Source organism: Bombyx mori, chromosome 9, assembly GCF_030269925.1.
Source record: "Bombyx mori chromosome 9, ASM3026992v2".
Classification (NCBI taxonomy): Eukaryota; Metazoa; Arthropoda; class Insecta; order Lepidoptera; family Bombycidae; genus Bombyx; species Bombyx mori.
In genome coordinates, this window is record NC_085115.1 from 5,615,480 (window position 1) to 5,641,326 (window position 25,847).

Sequence of the window (25,847 nt, forward strand, 5' to 3'; positions counted from 1 at the left end):
TTTTTTGGTTCTCATATATGTGTGTATGTGTGTGTTTGCTGTATGTCGTGTAATAAAAATCAAACCCGCAAAATTATAATTTGCGTAATTACTGGCGGTAGGACCTCTTGTGAGTCCGCGCGAACCGCGCACCACCCTGGTGGTACCTACCTACCCGCCTATTTCTGCGTTTCGGTTTGAAGGGTGGGGCAACCGTTGTAACTATACTTGAGACCTTAGAACTTATATCTGGTGTAACTTATATCTTCTATATATAAGGTGGGTGGCGCATTTACGTTGTAGATGTCTATGGGCTCCAGTAGCCACTTAAAACCAAATGGGCCTTGAGCTCGTTCCACCCATCTAAGCAATAAAAAAATAACAATATATAATAATATCTACATTAAATCAAATGATCTTGAGCGTACTTCGTATACTTAGTTAGCAGTTGATTTCTGCAAAGAACCCGACGTGCGTTAATCGATTTAAATAGTCACGAATGTTAAGATAAAATCGTCCGACAACATCACAGATCGTTGTTAACACGTTCTTTCGTGCAGAAAATTGATACGGACACTAGGTGTTATTGTTGTAGGAAGAAATATGTAAAAGTCAAGATAAACTAGGCGAGAAGTACTGTCGTTAGTCGTGTCGCGGCACAGCGACGCATTGCACTGCTTATGCGTATTCGCACAAAGATCACAACTGTCATGTGACGTTATTAAAATAATATTTTTTTTTATTAAATATTTTTTTTTACATTTTCCTGTTAATACGATTATTTATAGCATTTTTATTTTTCATTATTGTGTACTTCTGTAATTGGATTCGTTTAAATCATTAACGTGAACGGATATATTCATAACAAAAACAAATAAAATTTGGAATTGCGGATTAATAAATTTCTAGGGAACCGTGTCGCGTGTGTTTTAATTATGGCGCTGTTCCTCGAAACAAACGGGTGAGAATTTTATATTAGTAATACCAAATTTAGTTTAGAGTTACGTTATTAGAAAGAAAATTTAATAAGAAGAAAATACTTAAAAAAATAATTTAATTAGGCATAATATTATGGTATATGTATATTATAATATTGATATTATAGTTTATGCAATTTTACTTATATTTCGTAAGAGCCATTTTTTAAGAGTTAGTTCATTAATTCTTCACTTGTAATTTTTCACATGTTACTAGCTTAAACCTTTTAAGTTCTGATCACACATAAATCTCTATATCACATAACTACTTACATTATTATTACATTGCTTTGAAATAGGTTGTTAAAAATTAAAAAGTACTACTACTAATATTATTTCCAAAAAAATCTTCTTTAAAAATATGAATGTATTTATGTATTAATACATTTATATAACGATTGTTGAAAGTGCAATTGACAGATTTCTGGTGCGTTTTAAAAAAAATTGAAGGCCAAGTTCTATATTTTTTTATGACACAACACTGTACACAAAATGTATCTGAGAACTCGTTTAAGTTCTAATCCAAATTAAAACTTACCTTATGTGTACTATACGGCAACATTTTTACTGTAGAACCTTATTTAAACTTAAAAATGCAAAATATATAATTTTAGGAGGTAGGACCTCTTGTGAGTCCGCGCGGGTAGGTGTCACCGCCCTGCCTATTTCTGTCGTGAAGCAGTATTGCGTTTCGGTTTGAAGGGTGGGGCAGCCGTTGTAACTAAACTTGAGACCTTAGAACTTATATCTTAAGGTGGGTAGCGCATTTACGTCGTAGATGTCTATGGGATTCAGTAACCACTTAACAGGTGGAATGTGAACTCGTCCTTCCGTCAAAGCAAAAAAAAAGGTGGATGATATCTGTCCAGTACGTTAAATAATACACGTGTAGGCTAATATTAGTTTCTGCAATGGTAGCCCTCCAGGATTCAAGTACAAGCAGCCACCTCTTGAAAACATGCTGGGTTTAATAATCGAAATATCCACGTATCTTCAATCGCATTGATACCTAGAATTCATTCGTGTGTGACTGGGAGCCACAAAGCGTCCCAGATCTAGGGGCTCACCTCATTTCGGATCTTGCCGATCCACTAACGGTGCTTTTAGGTACTTCAAGCACCGGTCATCTTTCTCGTCGAGCCCGTCGCTTGCGATGAAGAGCTCGGCTAGTAAACTAACCCACAGAGACAGCCCACTGACTTTCTCGCCGGATCAGTGGGTCGCGTTTCCGATTCGGTGGTAGATTCTGCGAAGCACGGCCCTTGCTAGGGTTCGTGTTATCACCAACGTCAGGCTTGAGCCCCGCGAGCTCATCTACTAGTTTGATGAATTTAGAATAACCCCTCGAGGTTACCAGAATAAGTAGGAAAAAAAACTAGGGGCGGTTGGCATTGCTATAAGCTGCGTTAAAGAGCGGGCTATTGTCACACCCTGTCCATGTATGAGATTGTCACACCCCGTAAATGTATGAGGGCGAAGTGGAGATTGTGAGACTAAACTTTGTCTACTACAAATGTCACATTTAAGTTTAGGCAACTCCAAATCGAGGTCATCGGTTCATACATGTGACTTTTTCATTAAATCTTGTCGTTAGTGAAATTAAGTGAAAGATTCCGTTACAAAGATATAAAGATAGATTTAGGTCAAATTAAATTTTATAAAATCTAAAAATATGCCAATGCAATTTAAAGAATGTTCAAATGAATTATCATGAAATTATATTGCAAAAGCAAACTGTAACTGATATTGAAAGAATATAAGGTATGAAGTACCTTGTTGAATTCAAATAAATTTATGGATATAACCCACCGTACAAACATTTTTATATTTATGAAATTTTGTAAGATGACGACAAAGTATAAGTACCATGACGCTGCGCATAGAATTAATTAGACAGGAGTAGCTGCAAAGTCTACAATGGTACATTCATTAACAAGTCCAGGGAAAGATCGTTTTTCTTTGTGCAACCTGAGAGCTATTCGTGTATTTAAAAAAAAAGTAGTTTCGTTGAAAAACAGATCTTTATCCTATTAATAAACATTTAGATGCTAGTTCTTTTACAACAGCGACTCGTTTATTTGTTTTTTGCTCTTTCTTTTTGCCCTCAAGTAAAACTTTCGTCATGTTATTTAAATTTTTCGTTTAAGGTGCTTGAAATTGCATTGTTAATCGAAAGGTGTTTTAAAATGAAGTTTGTTCCGGTAACCACTTAACATCAGATGAAGCGGATGGGCTGTGAGCTCGAAAAAATTATTTAGAGGGTAAAACAGAAGGCAATGTAACACAAAATCATCTGATATCAGCGAACTGGACATGGCATCTTCGCTTTAGATTACGGATAATTTTTTTACTGGTGGTTGAGTTCGCATGGGTACTACCCTACCACTACCCCCTGCTGTGACGTGTTTCGGTTTGAAGGGTAGAGCAGCCGTTGTAACTATACTGAGACCTCATAACTTATATCTCAAGGTGGGTGGCGGCATTTACGTTGTAGATATCTATTGGCTCCGGTAACCACTTAACATCAGGTGGGCCATGAGCTCATCCACCCATCTAAGCAATAAAAAAATAAAAAAATGAAATATTTCTAAAACAATAAGTGTTTTGATTGGTTTAACGGATTATAATTGTTTACCGTTCCCGCCTCGAGAATTTTCCTCTATATGTTAGTATTTCTAAGCATACAAATAACTCCATACAAACACTCAAATTCGTATGTCCAGTCTCTATTTATGTTTGTGCATTGGGACACGTTAAGTCTGACACTGACATCTGATTGCGTTACCAATAAAGGAGCACTGAGGTGAGTGTAAACTCGATTTCTTTATATGGTAGCTTGATATCTTGAGGACACGGTCACTTTTATTAATAACAATGTTAATGTACTTATTCGTTACATAGAACACCAAGTTTACATTGTCAAAATTTTGAGGAAAATATATTTTGGTTAGTTATATTTCTGAATAGTCAAGACAAACTAACTGTCAATATACTGAGACCTTAGAACTTATATCTCAAGGTGGGTGGCGCATTTATGTTGTAGATGTCTATGGGTTCCGGTGATCACTTAACACCAGGTGGTCTGTGAGCTCGTCCACCCATCTAAGCAATAAAAAAATACATAATTTTCATCAACTTCAAGACGTTCGAATAATTTAAAAATTTTGAAGCATAATATGTTTCAAAACCGCTATGAAAAATAAAATTTTTTTACGACGACCATCATACCAACATAATCAAAATATATTTAATTTAATATAATAAAATACTCGGCTTGCTATTAAGCCATGTTTATAAACATAGATAGATAGCATGGATTATAAAACTGTAAAAATTAATGGGTTGTCAATTCTTAATTATAATATTATCTAATTTCCACGTTACGTCAAAGCTTTGCAGTTGCAATTCATCTAGTTTTTTTGGTACTGTACGGAGTTGTCCTTATTGTTTACTAGCATAGATATACGCTGGAGTCATGGTCCAGACGGCTGGCTGATCTTTCGGCTGGTCGTAGGACCGTCGAGGCGATTCGCCCGGTCCTTGTGGATTGGGTGAATCGTGACAGAGGACGCCTCACTTTCCGGCTCACGCAGGTGCTCACTGGGCATGGTTGCTTCGGTGAGTTCCTGTACCGGATCACAGCCGAGCCGACGGCAGAGTCCCACCATTGTGGTTGCGACTTGGACACGGCAGAGCATACGCTCGTCGCCTGCCCCGCATGGGAGGGGTGGCGCCGTGTCCTCGTCGCAAAAATAGGAAACGACTTGTCGTTGCCGAGTGTTGTGGCATCGATGCTCGGCGACGACGAGTCGTGGAAGGCGATGCTCGACTTCTGCGAGTGCACCATCTCGCAGAAGGAGGCGGCGGCCGCCTCCCTGGCTCCCGCCGCTGTCGGGCGGGGGCCAGGGAGGCGGATCTCGCCCAAGCCCTGGCCCTCTAAGGGTTTCGGGTCCCCTTCACATGTCGGTCTGGGGACCGGCGAAGGGGGCCTAAGAAGACGACGTGCAAGCTGCTCTGCACGCGTTTTACGCAAGAGCATCCGGGTGATGGAAGGCCGGCTATCCTCGACCCACGCTGGTTCTGACCCAGCGGGATATTCCGTAGGATAACCCATTCTAACCGGCGCCATCTAGGCGGGCTCCGGATAGCCTGCCGAGCGAGAGGGCTGGTGGTCGTGGCGCCGACGACCGCCAGTCCAGCGTCCCGAGGGGGAGGGTGATGGGAGAGATGTGCTCCGCACTAAACGCTTCACTTTCCCCCCTTTGCCTTTTCATGGGTTCTGTCTCATGCGAGGTTCGGACGCGGGTTGTTGAGCGACAGGAGGTTTTAGTCAGTTCCACTCCGACGTGCCCCGCCCTTCATCCCCAGGGGAGGGCGGAAGTCCGGCGATTTCCTCCTGACCAAAAAAAAAAAGCATAGATATACACTTGATATTTGAGATTTACTAGTCCAATGACATCATGCCAACAAACTATATTAAATATAGGAAAACTTATTGTATAAAATATTGTATGTCCCTTTCATAAGAAATAACCGTGAATTTTTACGTCAGAAAAATTCGTAAACACAATTACGTTATGTACACATAGCAGCCCGATCCATTATGGTAACACGGTTTCCGATTTTGTTTTAGAGAAATAATTTTATAACTGATGATTGTTTTACACGTGTCGCTTTTCGTCCAACATCATTACTCATCTTCTTACAAGAAACGACTTTTACGAAGCTTTCAAGCTTTTAAATTATAAAAAAAATTGTGTTTCATTAAGTATTTAAGACACGGTTTATTTTTTTAATTATCCTGAATTTACAGATTAAAAAGATATTCATAATTAATAACTTCAAAAAAACCCAGAATTTGATAGGTTATTCGTACGAAAAAGTACACTCAGACCTCAAATGTCAAATATTCTAACAGATATAACACCGCCCGGGACACGTAACTGGATCCCATAGTAATATAGCCACTAAACACCAAGCGATCGAGGCTATTGAAAGCTTTTTTACAGAATATCTCCTCACACATACCTCAAAAAACTTCTAGGATTGTTTCACTTCCTTGTGATTTATCATTTATCAGTAAATATGAATGCTTATGACCTTGTTGATATTAAAAGGTAAAGAATTTTTGGCTTCTACACTATTAATAGTATGCCCGGCTATTTACTGGGGATAGTTGACCCCAGTCAGTTCAACGTACTATCTCTACATTACCTTAATATATAACTCTTCTGTCCTTAATAGTCGTTTCCCTGTTTAATTATTTGTGCCCTACGTTGCATAGCATTCGTGGTTCCAGTGAGAGTAAAATTGTTCAAGACTATTACTCTTACTGTTGCTCATGTTTCAAGGAGGACATCACTTTGTTACCTTAAAAATCTTCGCGGCTTAATACTAGGGGGCCGTGACTCTAGCAAGATAATAATTATATTCATTTGTGATCATTTTTATCACTAAATAGAAAGAATTATAACTAGCCAGGCAGTTTTTATCGTTTACTATAGTAAGTATGTATACTTATTTGGTAAATGCTCTGTATATTTATTTGCATCACTAACAATTTTAATTGTAAGTTAAACAAACAAAATTACTCAATCAATAATCTTCTTCTTCTATACCTAGTCAGGTCATAAATTCTGTCACATGTTTAATGTAAAATAATTGAAACAAGTTTATTCATTATGTAACCATTCATATACCAAAATGAACTTAACAAAACATAGATTCTTATGACACTAAAGTTTATTCAAAATGACCTCCGTGATTTTGAATACAGGCCTTCAATCTGCGCGGCCAGTCGTCTATCGCAGCACGAACGAGGTCCATGTCAATATCGGCGGCTGCCTTAATCAAGAATGTCTTGAGTGACTCCAAATTGGGATGAGGCTTTGAGCACGCGTTTTCCTCCAAGTGTTGCCATATCTTGTAATCTAACGGATTCAAATCTGGACTGGAGGAGGGCCAGTCTTCGTGCCGGATGAAGTCGATTTCACGTGCCGCCAGCTAGTCTTGTGTGCTCTTCGCTCTATGAGCTGGCGCCGAATCTTGTTGGAATACCTAGTGCCTGTTATTGAACATGGTATGAGAAACAGGTTCCACAAGGTTCGTCAGGACTGTATTTTGATACACAACTGCATTCGTTTTTACACCTTTCTCACAAAAATGTACCTCTGTTAAGCCCCAATAAGAAACTCCCAACCATACCGTGAGCGAGGATGGAAAATGACCTCGTTGGACACGCGGAATACGGTTGCTCGCTTCTTCACTACTGTGTGCGTACACCTTATCATTTTGTTTGTTGTAGCTCTCTTCCGATATTTTTTTCCCGCGTACCGCTTCAACAAACCGCGGCATCTCTTCAGTCTCAGGTCCATTAGACGAACATTCAAACGATGTTCTGTTTCTTTTCGATATGCCCGAAGCCCTAAGTCTTCATTTAACACCCTTTTCACCGTGGTTCTGCTTAACCCCATCTGAAGGGCCAACAGTTTCTGCTCACGTTTGGGATTTCTTTGAATTCGCGCCTTCACAGCTTTTATCACTGCTGGAGTCCTAACAGACCGAGGGCGACCACTTTTTGACCTGTCATCTACACTAAAGTCTTCATTGTATCGTTTGATGGTACGATAAACGAATCTTTTGGTTATAATCAAATTTTTCAGTATGTTAAAAATTTGAATTGGCGCGTAACCGCAACGATGCAACGCAATAACTGCAACACGGTCTTCTTTAAGGGTCCACTCCATATTTAAAAATGAGTAAAATTCTAAAAGTATACATTTTTATTTTCATGAACAATTCGAAATTCGAATTCAATAACTTTTTTGTGGCCAGCATTCTAAAAGAAAAGTTTTTACTGTGTGACAATACTTATTACCTGACTAGTTATATATAAAAATGAATTGCTGTTCATTAGTCTCGCTAAAACTCGAGAACGGCCGGACCGATTTGGCTAATTTTGGTCTTGAATGATTTGTGGAAGTCCAGAGAAGGCTTAAAAGGTAGATAAATATGAAAATGCTCAGAATTAAATAAAATAATTTTGTTTTTCCTTTGATGTGTCCCCCGTCAGACGGATTCCTTTTCTTTGTTTTAAGTTTATTTTATACAAAAGTTTAGGTCTTTTGTTTATCGATTGAGGTACTACGAAGTCTGCCGGGTCAGATAGTTATAAATAAAAAAGTAAAATGAACCTTTAGAGAATAGCAGTCACATTGTTGTCACAGTAAATTCTCACAGTTTCCTGTGTTCATCGAGTTGAAACAGTTTTTGTGTCAACTTTCCGAGCAAGTGTGAATTCATTACAATTAGCGTGCATCGGGGAAAGTTTGAACGAAACACTGCCTTTTGTCGTATTTTATTAATTGAAAATGAAATTAGTAATTATTTCAATATGTCCTATTTATTGATATGTGTATATTTTCTTTCGACAAAGTATTTGAATCAATTAATAAAACACAAAATCCATTACTGCAAGAAAACAAATATTATTATAGAAGACTGTTAGTGAAGATAAAATGAAATCATTAGGAAATATTGTTAGCCAGCTTTATTCATGCAGATATCATCTGTTGAAATGATGTACTATGGTCTATAAATTATATTTTTAAGAAAACGGTAATTAGAATAAAATAAGAAACTATTTGAAATATTCTTAAGTTTTTCTCAGCAAAAATTAGATAAGTCATCGCATACACAGTCCACATTAGAAATTTAAAAAAGTTTATAATATCGATTACATGAATTTTGTTAAATCATTGAATTATTATTATTACACTTCTGAAGTAAGTAAAAAAGCATTTTTATTTATTTTTTCTAATGAAATTTATTAATGTTCCCAGTTTAATAGTTTAAACTCTGCTACTTTTCGTTACAGTAATTTTAGTTCAAAAAACAAAAGAAAACATCGCTACGATATCTTGTTCTTTTTAATATTTCTTCTTTATGCTTTATATTTTATATGTTTACTTATATTTCAATAAAAACAAACATGGCTTTGAAACGTTTCGTTATACCACATACTTTGTCAAAGGATGTAAAAAATTTGGGTTGCGATAAATATAAAAACCTTTCTATTTCGTTTGAAAGCGCTTGTCTACGCCACAATCAGCTTTTATAACATAAAATGTTCCAAGTAGTTTATGTATTCTCAGAATTAATATTTTTTTAACTTCAAAGGTAATTTGTTGAGTTTCGTCTAGCACACATATTATTATGCTCTGGCTCTGGTTTAACATTGGACGTGTATGTAGATTTTTCTAGTGGCCCATCGACAAAGAATAGACGATAAAGAAAAAGTGCAAAGGATATGTCAGGTTTGTTTATTTAACAAGGTGGGTGGCGCATTTACGTTGTGGATGTCTATGGGCTCTAGTAACCACTTAACACCAGGTGGGCTGTCTTCCACCCATCTAAGCAACAACAAAAAAAACCTCCCGATGAAGGTTATGGGGCGATTTGAGTGGGTCAGTTTGACGTAACTGTTGAAGAGCGACTGGTTGGCAGTGTATCGCGGTCTGATCCGGTTGGTTCTGATCCGGTGGGGTACTCCGGAACACCAGCGGCACCGCTCGGTGTCAGCTCGACGGGCTGCCGTACTGTGACAGCCGACGTAGTTGTCATCGATTCGCTTAGACGATTCCGCCGGCCGGCCGTCCTGAGGTGGGCTGCGCGTCTGGATGTAGTGTTGATCGTGGTAATTCCCCGCCTGGGTTTCCTCTCTCTGGGATCGGGCACTTGGGCAGAAATGTAAGGGAATGTTCTTTTAGTAGGTGGGCCCCTACTATGTATTTTCGGCCAATTAGTCCCACATATCACGCGCGACCTTTGGCGCGGGTACCACATGCGAGGTTAGACTCCAGACTCCAAAAAAAAAAACCTTTACTTGTGACATACAACACACATACAGAGCTATTCTTAAAGTTAAATAATATTTTGAAATTTTTTTATATGAATTTGAATCTTGAGGTATCAGTAATTTTGATCGAATTTAGAACACCAGGCATAGGCTAGTGTTAACAAAAGTAGTTTGAAACTACGACTTATGTCTCAAGATAAAGAATACACTTTAAAATATCTATTAAACTTATACCGACATCAGGTGAGGCGTGAGTTCTTATGTCAGTTTGATAAACATACCATCAACGTAATGTTTCTTTGTGCAACAATAAAAGTAATGCTACGTGACACCGGCTTAAGCTTTTAATTTGAGGATTCTAATGCATTTTGTAAATGCGCTAGTGGTGATGTCACTTATATTATACGGGTCTTTGGATTGACCGGCCAAAGGTAGGCTGATAGGTTGCTGATAGGCAAATAGGCTGATTGCGTACAGCTTTTATAAAAATCTCGGAGGCCGACAGGATCATTTTCTATTTAAGAATGAACGGAAAGTAAAAGGTGTTCAACACATGCGACAACATGTTAGCTATTTTACTAGTGGTAGGACCTCTTATGAGTCCGCACGAGTAGGTACCACCACCCTGCCTATTTATGCCGAGAAGCAGTAATACGTTTCGGTTTGAAGGGTGGGGCAGCCGTTGTAACTATACTGAGATCTTAGAACTCATATCTCAAGGTGGGTGGCGGGATTTACGTTATAGATGTCTATGGGCTCCGGTAACCACTCAACAGTAGGTGGGCTGTGAGCTCATCCAACCATTTATGCAATAAATAAAATAAAAATATATCTACATAGCACAGACGACGACGGTTGTAATTTCCAACCATTCACAATAATAAATTAAATGCTTTTCCACAGAATCGACTTCAACAACCCGACAACGGATAAGCCAGCGAACTTAGCTAATTCCGCCGTCCTAAGAATGTTAGAAGAGGAAGAGCGTAACCGCAAAGGATACAGTGAGTTATAAACATTTTTTTAAATTAACCAAAATAATATACTGTACATATTAATATTACAAAATATACTAAAGGATATAAGAATAAATTTAAAAATATAAAAAAAAAAAAATATTTGGTGTAGTTATGTTTTGGTTAAAATTACTATATATTAAAATGGTATTTATTATTTATTTATTTCTGATGTTGTATGTATAGTAAAATCAAGTAAAGCTTCTAAAACTGAATTGAACTTAATGAAAAATAAAAATTCGAACCTCAATTCATTTGAACGTAACTTGAACAAAAAGGTAATAATAATATTATAAAGATAAAGAAGGTTCCTTTTAAATTCAAATTTTTCGCTGAAGCGTGGCAAAGGACTTTAATTTGGAACCTGATAGTAAAGACGGTGTTTGTAATTATTTCGAGAACCGAAAACATTTTTTATCAAAGATAATTTTTTAAATATGATTCTTTTAAGGAATATCTTGGGGCTATCCCTTTAATATTGGCTCTTAATAGTCACAAATGTCTTTTATAAAGTTTAGGACAAAAATTACGTCAAAAGAAATTCAGACCAACATTTGCTTAATTAATACGACGCAGTTTTATTAATTATAATGGGTGTGTCGTGTGAAAACATCAGAAAGAAAATAAGGAAGTCCTTAAAACAAACAAAAAAATACATTGTTTTGGACGATCTTAAAGGTTTAGTCATGCAAAAGCAAAACAAGAATTCATATACCTAATTTTACTATTGGCTTAAATGACTAGATAGACTAGAAAACTCAGCCAGTTACCCTAATCATAGGATGAAGTCTCTATTTTCATTTAAAAATGGCTGTCCCATCCTTAAAACTGGAATGCACGAAAATACCTATTCACTGCTTTACGTACTGAGTTTTTGTTCAAGGATCACCTTGCTTATTGCTAAAACAAAGCAATTATGCATCCCAGTCTGTAGAAGCGAGGTAGCCGTTATGGATTTAATTTTTACACAATGTTATTCCTTTGTTATAGAAGGCATTCTAAACGTAACACGAATTTTAACGCTAGCATAGTCCCATTACTCAATTATTATACTATTATTATTAATAATATTTGTCGCTACGAATATTTATAGTAATAGTTTATCTCTGCTTTACCAGAATTGGATGTAACACAAATCCAGGCTATTCTAGATACGACGGTTCACGCTAATCATCGATTTGACTCGTATTGGCCTCCTGAGAAATCGAAAACGCAGATTTCGAAATGTTGGGACAGTGATATAGAAAAACACGCCAAAGGTTACTCAGAATTTATTAAGACTTCCAAAGGTACTTATTACGAAGTCAATTAGTTCAGATGGCGTTACCCACATATTAGTACCATCCGTCATGTTCATTGCAAAAACATTTTACTGTGTTATTTTAGATCGTTCTTGTACCAACGTTTGTTTTGTTTTTCCGAAGTCAAATATTTTCAGAATACATGTTCTCCACATAATAATTAAACATTAGAATTCATCTAATTTGTGGTAATGTTTTTCGTGACTCATATTGTTCTTATCTAAAGATAATATATATTATATATATTTTACTGTTGTAGTTTATAGCAATTATAAGTTATTAACATACGAAATTCTGTAATAACTAAGATCTGCCAGACACTTAAATTTACCGTGAGGATGATTCATTAAACTAGATATTATTTATGAAATACAAATCTATTTTCATAAGAGTTTAATGCCCGTATTTATTCTCCCTTTTGTCTGTCGTCTCTTGTTTGGCAGAAATCCGCCCACCGGTGACGGAAACGTTCATTAGTGTAAAGTATTTGGCAAAGATTGGAAGCAGCTATGTGGCTTTACTTGCTCCTTTTACTGATAGTTCATAGCAGACAGCGAAGAAGCACTAACGAACGACATGCCTGAGACAATATTCGTAGGTAAAGTGACTTAATATAAGACGTAATCGAGGCTAATAAAACCCCGTATTTTCTTACGTTGTTGGCGCAATTAAAACAAAATTAATGCTTAATCGCGTTTTCTTTTGTTTTCATTTTACAATTTCGGTCTTTTCCAACACATTAATATATTCATGCTATTTTAATGAAATAAAAAAATCAGACTATTTGTTTGTTCGTCATCTATGTACTCGTGCGTATTTTCGATAGTAGAGTACAATTTTTGTTTGATACTAAAAACATTTTGTACCATCAATAAATTACGAAAAGTTTATTTTAATGTATATTCATCTTAACACTGTTTTCAACGGGTGTTTAACAAAAATTAAATCGTAATTGCAAATGAGCGAGATCAGGTTTAACTTGTCTAGTTATAAAAGTGTGTTAATATCTTATGAAATGAGAAACTTTATGCTCACTACTGAAAGTCACGGAAGAGTTATGTATTTTAATTATTTTAATGTAAAGTCTTGTTTGATAGCGTAGAAATTGTTTTTATAACTCCTGTTGTTTAATTCTCGCCAACATTTATATAATAATTCGTTAAAGAAAAATCGTAAACAAGCTGCATACTTCATTCTCTTAAAAGACAACCTTAGATGACGTAAAAGTTATATCTATAATATTATCTATATATTAATACGTAAAACAAAAATTTTCTACACATTTTTACGAAAATTGCGCGAATGGAGGAGTATGAAATTTTCCACACTTATAGAGAATATAGTGAAAGAGTGCAGAATGCTATTTTTTTTAAACTATGCATTAATAATACACTAAATTAATAAAATAAAACAACACTACCTTATTTGACACACATACATTTTACTATACATTATGTTTATTGTCAAACGTTTGTTATTGCTTATATTCTGTGGTCAAATTGAAAATAGGTTAATATTATTTGTCTATAGTATAGTTTTGGCGAAATCTGTGATTATAGAAATATTTGACGATTATGAAGTCTTTGACAATAGAACCATAATATAATATTTTTCCAACTTATAATATCAATTAATCTAGTATAAAATAAATGTTCGTGGTATACCTTTAAATATATTATGCGGCCTAGAAATTCAATTATAACCCCAAATGTTTTGAATAAAAAACACGTATCGTTATCGTGATATAAAAAAACTTCCGTGACCACGAAAGATGTAAAATGTATTCCAAATGTCGGAAATAACAAAATAAAAATATAATAAGCCCTAGACTAGATTAAACCGTAACAGAAGTGTTTATTATATCGGTTATTATCGTATATACGACTGCCGAAACCTGAAAAGAAAACTAAATTGTTGTATTTATTGTGGTAGCATATGTATAAATGAAGAAAACTGATACAAAAACAATTTCATAAAAGCATTCGAACATTCTTTCGGAAGCTCTCTTATCAAAACGTAGTATTTCTCTTTAGCCGCGAAGCTTAAAACTATTTTAAAAATACTTGCATACCTGCAATGCAATGTGCAAACAAAATTGACGAGCAACGTTTTAGAGCTAAGGCGTTTATTTTTTTAAAGCAACCCGAGAACATAAGTCACCATCAGAGAGATCTGTAGATATTCACAAACATTGACCTTGATCTGCGGCTTAAAAATAAAAGAGGTGTTTGTTTGACGTCATCGGTAAAATTATTTCTATGAGTCTCCTCTCGGGTCGTTATTCAGTATGAATCAAAGTTTATTTTAGAGGCAGGTGCTGAAAATGCGCGCGCGACAAATGAGTCGCGCGAGTTTACATCAGGTGCGCACTATTTTCAGTGGTTTCGACAATAATACATCAAAATAAAAATGTTAATCACTTTCGATTTTGACATTGAGGTTGTGTTCGAAAAAGTTTTCATACCGCTGAGTGACGATGGTAAATAAATGACGTCTCAATATGGCCGCCGCTGTTGTTCCTTCTGTATGTGTAATAAAAGCTGGCACATACTGACAATAATTTATAAAATTAATCTTACTAAAGCTAGTTTCTGCTTTTAATTTTATACATTAAACAAATAAGATAACGCAATTACATTTACAAATATTTTCATTTCATGTAATTTTCAAAGGAACTTTTTATCGATTACGACGATTTTTACCGGTCACCGTCCTCGTCGAACCCGTCGCTTGCGACGAAGGGCTCGACGAGCGAACTAACTCATAGACACATCCCACTGAGTTTCTCGCCGGATCTTTTTCAGTGGGTCGCGTTTCCGATCCGGTGGTAGATTCTACGAAGCACTGCTCTTGCTAGGGTCAGTGTTAGCAACTCTCCGGTTGAGCCCCGCGAGCTCACCTACAAACGTTAGGGCGAAGCTGAAATAGCCTCTCAAGGCTATCAGTATAGGTAGAGAAAAAAAAAAAGGGTTTTTAGTTAAAAAAATATATATACTAAGCCCGCTTTATAGTCAAATGAGTGAGATAATTGCCGCAGCCCTCCCTTGAGATATTAGCCATTAAACTGCACTAGCGTTTCCTTCGTGTTATCTGAAACTTCCTCCGGGTAGAGAGTTTGTTTGCAATGTCAGATTGTCTATCCGAAATTACGTTTCTCATATCTTCATGTATGTTTTTTTTAAAATTCTAAATGTTTATTTAAAGTGAAATTAATCATCAACGGTTTTACTGGCAGTGGGATGTCTTGTGAGCACGCACGGGTATCTACCGCCGCCCTGGCTATTTCAGCCGTGAAGCAGTAATGCGTTTCGGCTTGAAGTGTGGGGCGGCGGTTCTACTGTAAAAACTGAGACTTAGAACTCATGTCCCAAGGTCGGCGGCGGTATTTACGTTGTCGATGTTTGGGCCTCTTATTACCAGGCGGGCCGTGAGCTGATCAATCCATCTAAACAATAAAATACTATTCTGAAATGAATGGCGTTGTTATTTTCTAAATTTAAATTTCGTATATGGAATTGAAAAATGAATGATTATATCTTTCGATTAGTTTTCTGTGTAGTTCTTTTATTTCAATGAGAACTTCTGTAAAGTTTTACGTTCCATTTCCAATAAATGACAATCAGGAAGCACCTAAACGAAAAGTTAAGGTCAAATCGTGCGTGTACTAATAATTTTTTTTGGTTTGATTCGCGGGCCCACTCAATCTGTATCATTTGCGGGCGATGCTGATAGAGTGGGGAGTCCTAAATATGTGCGATCCCGAAATATAAAATGCGGTAGACATTTGTGCTCAGGTGTGCGAGCCAAATAGTCAAACGGTCGGGAAGAAGCGCGTGCCACGTCCAGGCAGACCGAATTAACTGTGAGTTGCATTTCATAGTTGCATTCGATTAACGGTTAGAGAAATAATTGGTAATATCGTCTGGGTTACGCTCCAAATTATTAAAATTGTTACTGAAAAAAAAAAGACTATCACGGCTATAATACTAAAATGAGACCCATTCGTGATTTATGGCAAATATTTGTCTCAAACTATTTGTTTACTCAATTAATAAATTAATAATAAAAACATGAATTAAATTAAGTTATAATAATATATGAAGATCAGTTATAATATTACAGTTATAAAAAATGTGCGTTATTTTTTTGCTGTCGGTAGGTACTCTGGGGAAAATTTTCTATGTGATTTTCCTTTTAATTATTTAGACCATGAGCTACTAGCAAAGACACTACAAGTTACAAATACTGAACGAGGAAAATGTTGAAAATATACGAACGTTAAAGTAACTCGGCCACGAGCGCCTTAATTATTTAGATGCGTAACAGTTAGTCGCCTTATCGTCCTACCTCAAGTATTAGCTTAAAGAGATTCTCAGTCGTATTTTCTATTTCTACCGAAACAGTCACCTGCTCCGGCTTTAGGACTTGGATTATTTTAGGATTATTTCAATGCGACCGAGATGGGCCTAATGTCTCAAAGCGAACGGAAGAATTCACGTTGTTGCGTTTTTGGTCTTGCTAAGCGTTTAACATCAAGTGGATTTTAAATTAATCAATCCATCTACACGACTTAAACAATTTAGAATACGTAACGAAATTATTCAATCTATGTTGATCTCGTGTAAACTATCCTGTCAATTTTCACTTAAATTTTTTTACACGATAATAATTGTTCTAAAATAGTTTTAATTACAAAAATTGTACGAAGGCAATGCTTATTTCAAAAGGAAATCTCATCCTGCATAGCCGGGAGGAGATGAAACCGGACTACGCTTTCATTAATTCGCGACTCATGTAATATTTATGTAATAGCAATGATTTCATTCATTCATGATGTAACATCGTGTGTAAAAATTGAGAATCGTATTTTTTTTCTTTGTCTAACTTGTCGAAAGAGTTCGAGGTGCAACCTAGTTCATAGACATACTGATTTTCTCGCTGGATTTCCTGAATGAGTCCCGATTTCAATTCGGTGGTAGATTAAGCAAAGTATTGCTCTTCCTAGGGATAGTGTTAGCAAGTTCTCCCAGGTTGAGCCCCGTGCGTTCACCTACCACACCGTGCGTAGCTGGAATATGGCCCTTAGGCTATCAGCGGTTAGGTAGGGGAAAAAGAATAGCTTGGAAAACTTATTGTCTGTTGTCCACATCACGAACAAAAGCAAACCAAGAACCAAGCTAAGTTTGTTTGACGAAATTCAAAAAGTATCTTTTTTCAAATATGTCACGAGAAACAAATAATATAACAGCAAAGAATTTGTTATTCTTTCGATGGGCTGGCATTAATCCAATAACGTGGAATTGAGCTAATTTAAAGGAAGATGCCTCATATTAAATATTTCAAAGTGTTGAACGCTCAGTAACTGAGGCGCGACGCAACTACAGCTTTACAGTTCAGAATGTTTTAACACATTATTTGTGGAAAATATTTCAATTGACATTTGTTTTATTAAGTACATAGTTCATTTTGACTACACTGAACATCTAGTATACCAAAGAATCGAATTTTGAACCTCACGTCTCATGCCACTATTGATATAGTGATTATCTATGGGCCTCGATAACCATATAACACCACGTAGGACCAAAGCTTAATCGCACACCTACCTATGCTATTGAGAATCTAGACTGTTCGAACGTAGATATTTAATGGTATCATAAATTTTGACGACACATTATATATTTCAAGTTTACGAGCACAGATGCACATCCAATTCGTAACGTCTAAAATATCTTCTAGTAGAGTTCACGAGTAGTACATATGTTCGATTTTACATTTTGCAGTTGCTTGCTGGTTCATTCATAATTTTAAGTGGTTTTAGTAATTTACTTGTGGCGGGTAGCCATTATAAAACGCAAGATATTTGACAGATGCTTGAATCTCGCTACGATATTTTCAAGATAAGCTTGCATATATACAAGTTCTGTACAACAACATTCGGATCGTCGGTCTATCGAGCAAATATCACCCGTTCGATGGAAGATCTTCCTTTTGTCGTTTAAGCCTCCTAACTGGTGACCCTAACGTGATCTTCCCTTTGTCATTTAAGCCTCCAAATACTTATTGAATTTAGATAACGAATTTAAAGAATTATTGGCTGGGATAAAATTTAATTTTTTATTTAAAGGTCAGAAGAAAGTGGTGTGGCCTCCAGTACCCGAAACGAACGGATATCATAATCCACAACAGGTAAATATTAAATTAAAATATTGATAAATAAAACATGTAAAATGTATATAAAGAGCTGTGTTTAACAGCAAAATGACATCATCATGGCTGCACATAGCCAACGCTTACGGTGGCGGGCAAATAATAATATATTGCATGCAACACCATCTGCTCAGAGGAAATATTTAATTTAACAAAATATATTATTCTAGTGATATTTTCAGTTTCGTAATTTCTCAAAAAATAATAAAATTAAGGTTATTATTAGATCATCCGATAGGGTTAAGTATTTTTTATAAGATTTATTATAAATCTCAGCAGAGTCCCGTGTACGACAACAACGCGCAACACTCCCCGTCTGCTCAGCCTCCCTATCAAAAGCAACCTCAATATCAACCCGAGCCCCAATATCAAGCTCAGCCTCCGCACTTCCAACCCCAATACCAACAGCCACAGTCCCAGCAGCCTCAGTATCCCCAGTCTCAGCCAGGGTTCTGTGAGGGACGTCGTCAAGAGCAAACTGGCCTGAGTAAGCTGATTCCCGTTGGGCCGGGAGTGACTGCGTCACCTTTGTCTCCCTCGCAGTACCGTGTGGGTCCGGCGTCCCCGGGCATCGCACCGCAACCCTTCAGGCCACAGCCAAATCGCTGGGCCCCCGTACCGGCCCCCCTCTCCCCTCAGGTATCAGGACACCCCAGCGAAGACATCGCCCACTACTTCTTTTTCCCGTTGACTAAATGCATGTTTTTACCAAAACCACTAACTGCTTGGGAGCGACAATCAAGGTGTGTCGAAATAAAAATACTGTTACGTTACTGATTTTGAATTTTGAATTTGTTACGAGTTTTGTCAATGTGTTTCTATTAAAATGCAAAGAAATACTGCAAGATAATTTTATATGTATTTGGAAAATTAACATTGCAATACATTAAGATAAACAAACTAAAATCCAAAAGAAATCCACGATTCATCTATATGAAATAGCCTAAAACAACAATGTGCATTTTACATTTGTAAAATCTGAATAAATCACACGCTTTGCTTTCCATTATTAATGTCGCATAATAGAACTGAAAAAAATAATTATTATTATTAAGCTGTTTAATTAGGAGAATTCGGCTGACCATTTCACGTTCTAATTGGTGTCAAGCCGTTCTCAAAATTCATAGACATTATTAGAACCTGAAAGGCACAACCTATTTCAAAACAAAAGATTGTTGAAATCGGACCGATACATTCTGGCCCAATATTCTTATTGCGTATAAGAGAGTGTTCGGTAATCTATAAGTGACTAGCTGACCCGTCAGACTTCGTAGTGCCTCAATCGATAAATAAAAGACCTAAGCTTTTGTATATATTAAAAAACTTAAAACAAACAAAAGGAATCCGTCCGACATGGGACACATCAAAGAGAAAAAAAAAAGTTATTTTTATTTAATTCCGAGCATTTTCATATTTATCTACCTTTTAAACCTTCTCTGGACTTTCTCAAATAATTCAAGACCAAAATTAGCAAAATCTGTCCAGCCGTTCTCGAGTTTTAGCGTGACTAACGAACATCAATTCATTTTTATCTATAAGTGATATTGAAAAGATAAACGTTTACTTTTAAGTATGGTTAAGGTAAGAGTACTTTAATCATTCCACAGACTATCGTTCCACTTTTAAGAACGAACAAATTTATTTTAAGATCATGAAACGATTGCAAAGATCTTGATACCATCTTATAAACGACATAAAACTGAACTTCAAGGATATACAACCAACTAGGTGTAAATTTAGTTTCACGATTTTTTGGCTTACTTTCTTTTCTGTTAAAGCTAATTTAAGTTGTTTGAATAAGCTTACAAAATTCGTATTTTTTTTGTCAATAATTTTATATAATGTTTTATCGTTTTTATTTTTTAAATACCTATGCCTTCTTGGATTAAGTCACCCTCGAAATTTAAAATCATTTACTTACATAAACAAAATTATTGAACGATGTTTTGAGATCACCAATTAACGCAAAACTGTTGTAATATAGACACCCGGATCGCAGCCGAGCTACACGCAGCAGATTTCCCCTCAATCTCAGTACTCATCGCAGTCTCCTTATTCGGAGCCCGCGTACCAGACCACACAGAGGCACTTCGAACCACCTCCATCAACCATCACTCTCCGTCCGCAACCTCCGGTTCACCAGAAACCATCCCCGGTGTTCGCTAGTCAACCGGCCGCTGCGTCATTTAAAGGTAACAAATTTTTCGTATTAGAAGGATTTATATTTTTAATACGCTTTTATTAGCTTCAGACGTATGTATGTTAGTATGTAACGGAATCTTTGAACATGATTTTGACCCCCTTCAAAACGTCGGATTAACTTTTTTTACAATAAAATCATTTTTTCTTACACTATTTTTAATTCAAATTTATTAAATTTTATTTTCTATTTTTTTGTTGGATTTTCTATAAAAAGCGTATTTTGTTAGTTTTTTTAAACTATTATTTATTATTTGTTAAATAAAATAGATTGACGAGACCACTTCGTGTTAATCTTCATTTTGGATCATGATCAGATCGAAATCTCTATTACTTTAATCCAATTCCCATTTAAAACGAAATGCGGTTTTGTGAGACACGTTTTTAATATAAATTCGCCAAATTCAGACTCCGACGGCAACTCCGTTCGAATTTCACTAAATTAAAAAGAAAAAAAAGAATGGCGTCCTATCCTTGAAATCGGAAAGTAATGCGTGCTTTGCAGTAGAAATAGAAAAAGGAAAAAAAACAAATAAAGTAAATAGGTTTTTAGCAAGTGATCACGAAAGATTTTTACAAATAATAAAAGAATCACAATATCGAATGAAAGCGGAAAATTTGTCAATTTGTGTAATCGGCATATTATGACCTCACTTCGGGGGATAGGTATGTTTATCTTGCCCATTCCTGTCTCGTGACAGTCGTGTCACAATTGGTCAGAAATAAAATTGAATCTTCTACCCAACTTAACCACTTAATATCAGGTGGGCCTTGAGCTCGTCGAAACATCCAAAAGAGGTAGGAACTTACTAAAGAGTGGCTGCACATCACATCACATTGCATTACGGAAACCGCACAATAAAATTGTTTTGGCAGTCGTAGGACTTAGGTTGTTTATTAAATGTTTTGTCACAAATTTAAGTAAATCTATAGAAAAAAAGGTATTCTGTATATTATTAAAATTCAAATAGCATACAAATTGAAAAAGAAAGATTATTTGATTATTTATTAAAACGCCTCAGGGATGGATCATACGTATTATTTTCAGAAATACATATATTTCTAACAAAGACTGTACACATTACAGCCAGGTGAGACACTTTATTTGTCTACAGAGTAATATTGAGGCATAAAATGCTTTGAAGACGTTCCCCTTACATACGCACACATCACAATAGAAGCTTGCACATTCAATGTTACAAAATTGCTTTTTATTTTATTGTAACTGCCTTACGACGACTTAAGGTGGTCGTAATTTAAAGTCAGGTTAACGTCATCTGACTTCTTTGTAGGTACGATATAATAAACCTATGTATTTTAAAACTATGATAACACGATTTAATATGCAAACTTAATATTAAAATAATAGTTTTTGTTCTGGTTATTTTAGTCTTAGACGAAAGCTATAAAGCTGTTATTTTGTCATAATTCCTTGATATGTCTATTTTCTAGAATAATATGATTGGACGTCTTTCTCATACAGGTCAAGCTAATAAAAGCATGCTAAAATACAATGTCTTTTATAGACTCGGTAACCAATTGGTCGTTGGATTGATAACAGCGTTTGATGGTGGATTGAGCTTTCTTATTAGAAATATATTGCTGAGATGCCTGGATTGAAATTCTTGAACTATACGTAAATAAAAGCTATTTTATGTTAAAATTGACAATTATTAACGATTTCTACAAGATCCATTTCAACTTTGGAGGGCTGCCAAATTAATGACCATTGGAACTTTATAAATTGTAAAATTTCCGCTAATAAATCGTCACGCCACCTGGCGAAAATTAAAAGAAGCCTTGTCTATCGAAATCTAAATGGCCAATGATGATCTATTTTCGTATCAGAATCGAAAATTGCATAAATATGCACATATGAAATTACATACGTAATCGATTGAAATAAATTGCAAATAATACTCTCTTTTTTTCCTAAAATATAACTGCGAAATACTACATATCTTTAGAGTTGATATTAAACGTATTTCGGCTAACTGGATTGAACAAATTTGCATCACTAGGAGGCGTCAACATGCGTGGAGATCAGAAGTGGCCGCCTCAATCGGTGAAGGAGGCTGTGGCTGCAGAAAACGAAGCCCGCCTCAAACTAGCCAAGGGTCCCGCCTGCAGACCGCGCAAGGTATGATTTAAATATAAATAATTAGTACTTTTTCTAATGAAGTATTTTTTTGGAGACTCTAATCGAACAGTATAGTACGAGTAAAATAAGTTTTTTTTTTTATCATAGACAGGTCCATACATGACAGTTTGAACACTATAATATCAATATTGATTAAAATATATTTGAAAATTCAGAATCAATGAGTCCATAATAAATGTATATCATAAAATTGAGTGTGTTCAATATACAGAATTTAAAACGTAAGATTAACAAATATGCATGCTGTACATAGTCTATTTACCTATATTTTATATAATTCGCTATGTACATACATATAATTAATGTATATAAATATTTTTTGGAATATATATATTTTTTTATAAACTTTGTATCCCGTCTAAATTAACTATTAAAACATGTAAATGAATATTAAAGAGATTGAAAAACTATTATCTGTTTTAGCTGCGGCAATATACGCTTGCCGAATTATTAGCCATGAATGAGGCTTAACTTCCTCGCTACATGGTTGGACTTGCATAAATTTGTAAGTGCCACTTGCATCAACATATCTGATGTTTTACTTCTCAAGTTCTAACCGTCGGCACTTGGTGAAGGGCAACCATAGAATCATAACTCGATTATAGATCAAGCTTTGCTCTTTATTCTCTTCGTACTTCTTTGGGTAAACAACTCTGGGATGCAAAATTAAAATAACACTGTTAAAATGTTGGCATACTGTTTTATGTAAAGTTTGCAATAGTATAGTAATAGTATAAACTTTTATGTCATTAATGTATTTACCTATTTCAAAACGGAAAAGCGGAAAAATAAAATAAAATTCACCATGTTTTCTTTTAAATTAATTTTATTATAGAGTTCCCTTGATTTCTTAAACACGCGAAAAAACTGTGCGTGTCGTTATTGATTTTGAAATATTTTCGGATGGAAATAGTAAAATAGGCATTTCAAATTTGATCTAGAACTGTACAATTTGTAAATAGTACACCCGTAAAATAGATTGTACTAAACTTAAGAGTTGTAGACCTATTTCCATAGAATTTCATTGGCGTTCCATTACATTTAGTTACCTATGATGTATTCGTTCTCTATTTCAAACAGCTTTGTGTCACGTAGTCCTAATGTAGTGCATGCTATTTGTTAATTCAGTGAACAATTATTATTTGTTATTTAAAAGTACTTTAGATTTATAATAGATAAGATAATTTAGCGATTTCGAAATATTTTATTAATTTACTGTAAGATCCCTTTAATATTGCTTAATTGAATGCGAAATAATAATAAAAATATTAAATAATTTGTTCGATTTCGAACAGCTTTCAAGTAACACTATATATATGTATATATATTTTCTGGTGGTAGGACGTCTTGTGAGTCCGCACGAGTCCACCACCCTGCCTATTTCTGCCGTGAAGCAGTAATGCGTTTCGGTTTGAATAGTCGGACAGCCGTTGTACTGTAAAAATTGAGAGAATTTAGAACTCACGTCTTAAAGTGGGTGGCGTCATTTACGTTGTAGATATCTATAGGATCCGGTAGCCACTTAACACCAGGTGGTAACTATACTGAGACCTTACAACTTATATCTCAAGGTGGGTGGCGCATTTATGTTGTAAATGTCTATGGGCTCCAGTAACCACTTAACACCAGGTGGGCTGTCAGCTGGTTCACCCATCTAAGCAATAAAAAAAAAGGTGCACCATGAGCTCGTCTACCGATCTAAGCAATAAAAAATAAAAATATTATCAGGTTAAATTAAGTGTATGCATTAAATGTCTGTGTAACTACTCGTATCTATATAATTAGATAAATGTAATGAATTATCGACAGGTTAAAAAGGACTACAGCTCGTTCTTCGCGAAGCATGCCCTGAGCCACAATTACCCCGGCTACCGCGCGCCACCAGGCACCCAGCACTTCGAAGACTTCTCGGGCCGATCCTCATACTAAATCATCACTTCTAACACGCAATCTCGTTAGATCTAAACCACGTTTCACATTAAAAATTAACGAACCAAATTCTTGTTGACATTATTACAACGATTTCTATTTACGGAACGCGGGTAAGACGGTGCCAACGGAAACGGTTCCCTCTCATTACAAGAAACAAACATTTATCACATTTCGAGGTATCATCGGTCGAGAACCGGTAGCAGAGGTACTTGTATAGGCTTTAATGGATAAAGTCTTGAGGCACGTACGACAGAATAATAATTGTAGTTTTAATTTAATTTATTTTAACCATTAATTAGCGTGTAAGTGATTATTTTAATGTCATAATAAAACGTAACAAATATATATATTTTAACGCTCATAAAATGTTTAGCTATTTCATTGATCATTTTCATTACACATTATTATTTCGACATACTAAATGTTTATTATTATTTTTCGATGTTAAAGTGCGGCTTTTTTATAACGCGAATACGATTCAGCTTTTTAATGTATATAATGCTCAAATTGAAAATGAACGAAATGATTTGAAATTGAAATTTTTCAGTCAAGTCGAATTTTGACTGCATTTTTTTTTTCATGTTTTGATTAAATTTATACGCTTCTGCTATTTGGCTAAGCTTATCCGTTTACCTAGTCATGCGAGAGATTACGCAATTATTTTGTATATAAAAAGCGAAAAAATTAATACAATTTGGTATTTTATTTTGTAATTATGTTCTCAATTAAATAAATGATGTAAAATGCCTGTTTGTTCTAATTATTTTCCTCAACCCTCTTAGAAATGGAAAAAAATATTTCGTCGTGAAATGAATACCCGTCACGCCCATTTTTTATTTATTTCAGCATTTCCTCTTGTTTAATATCCAAATATACGGAACAGGATGAACACCTATAGACGTTTAAACCTTTCACTCAAAAGTAACACAGAGGCTTTCGGCATCTATGATAGTTTATTTTCACATTATTTCCACATCATAACATTGTCCTCAGCGGTAGGCCGCGGGTTGGCTATGCCCCTGCGGTTGAACTTATATATGGCACAGTAACCACTCACATTCAAGCGGACAAGCCTAAAGTTGTAATAAAAAGAGTCATCACAATGTCAAATTATGAGAAAAAAATTGTTAAAGAATTTTATATTATCATTAACCTGAAACCACAACGCAATACTCATCAGATAGCCTGTAATTACTTAATATTAATAATAGGAAT

At 35.5% G+C, this 25,847-nt stretch overlaps 1 protein-coding gene across 11 annotated transcripts in view; it reads left to right on the plus strand.

Annotated features, from left to right (window-relative positions):
* Nucleotides 1–25,380, plus strand: part of LOC101743971 (tyrosine-protein phosphatase non-receptor type 23) — a 36,231-nt gene extending 10,851 nt beyond the window's left edge. For 2 of the 11 annotated variants that reach the window (XM_004925171.5, XM_062670060.1), the window contains exons 4-9: nucleotides 10,717–10,817; nucleotides 18,258–18,319; nucleotides 18,617–18,979; nucleotides 20,325–20,532; nucleotides 22,561–22,679; nucleotides 24,510–25,380. In XM_004925171.5, the coding sequence (XP_004925228.1) occupies nucleotides 10,717–10,817; nucleotides 18,258–18,319; nucleotides 18,617–18,979; nucleotides 20,325–20,532; nucleotides 22,561–22,679; nucleotides 24,510–24,629 (973 nt within the window). In that variant the 3' untranslated portion in view covers nucleotides 24,630–25,380. Of the gene's footprint in view, nucleotides 1–628; nucleotides 941–10,716; nucleotides 10,818–12,572; nucleotides 12,729–18,257; nucleotides 18,320–18,616; nucleotides 18,980–20,324; nucleotides 20,533–22,560; nucleotides 22,680–23,123 lie in introns of those variants that run through there. The other 9 variants (XM_004925172.5, XM_062670061.1, XM_062670066.1 and 6 more) reach the window with 7 other exon arrangements.
* Nucleotides 25,381–25,847: the final 467 nt, after the last annotated feature.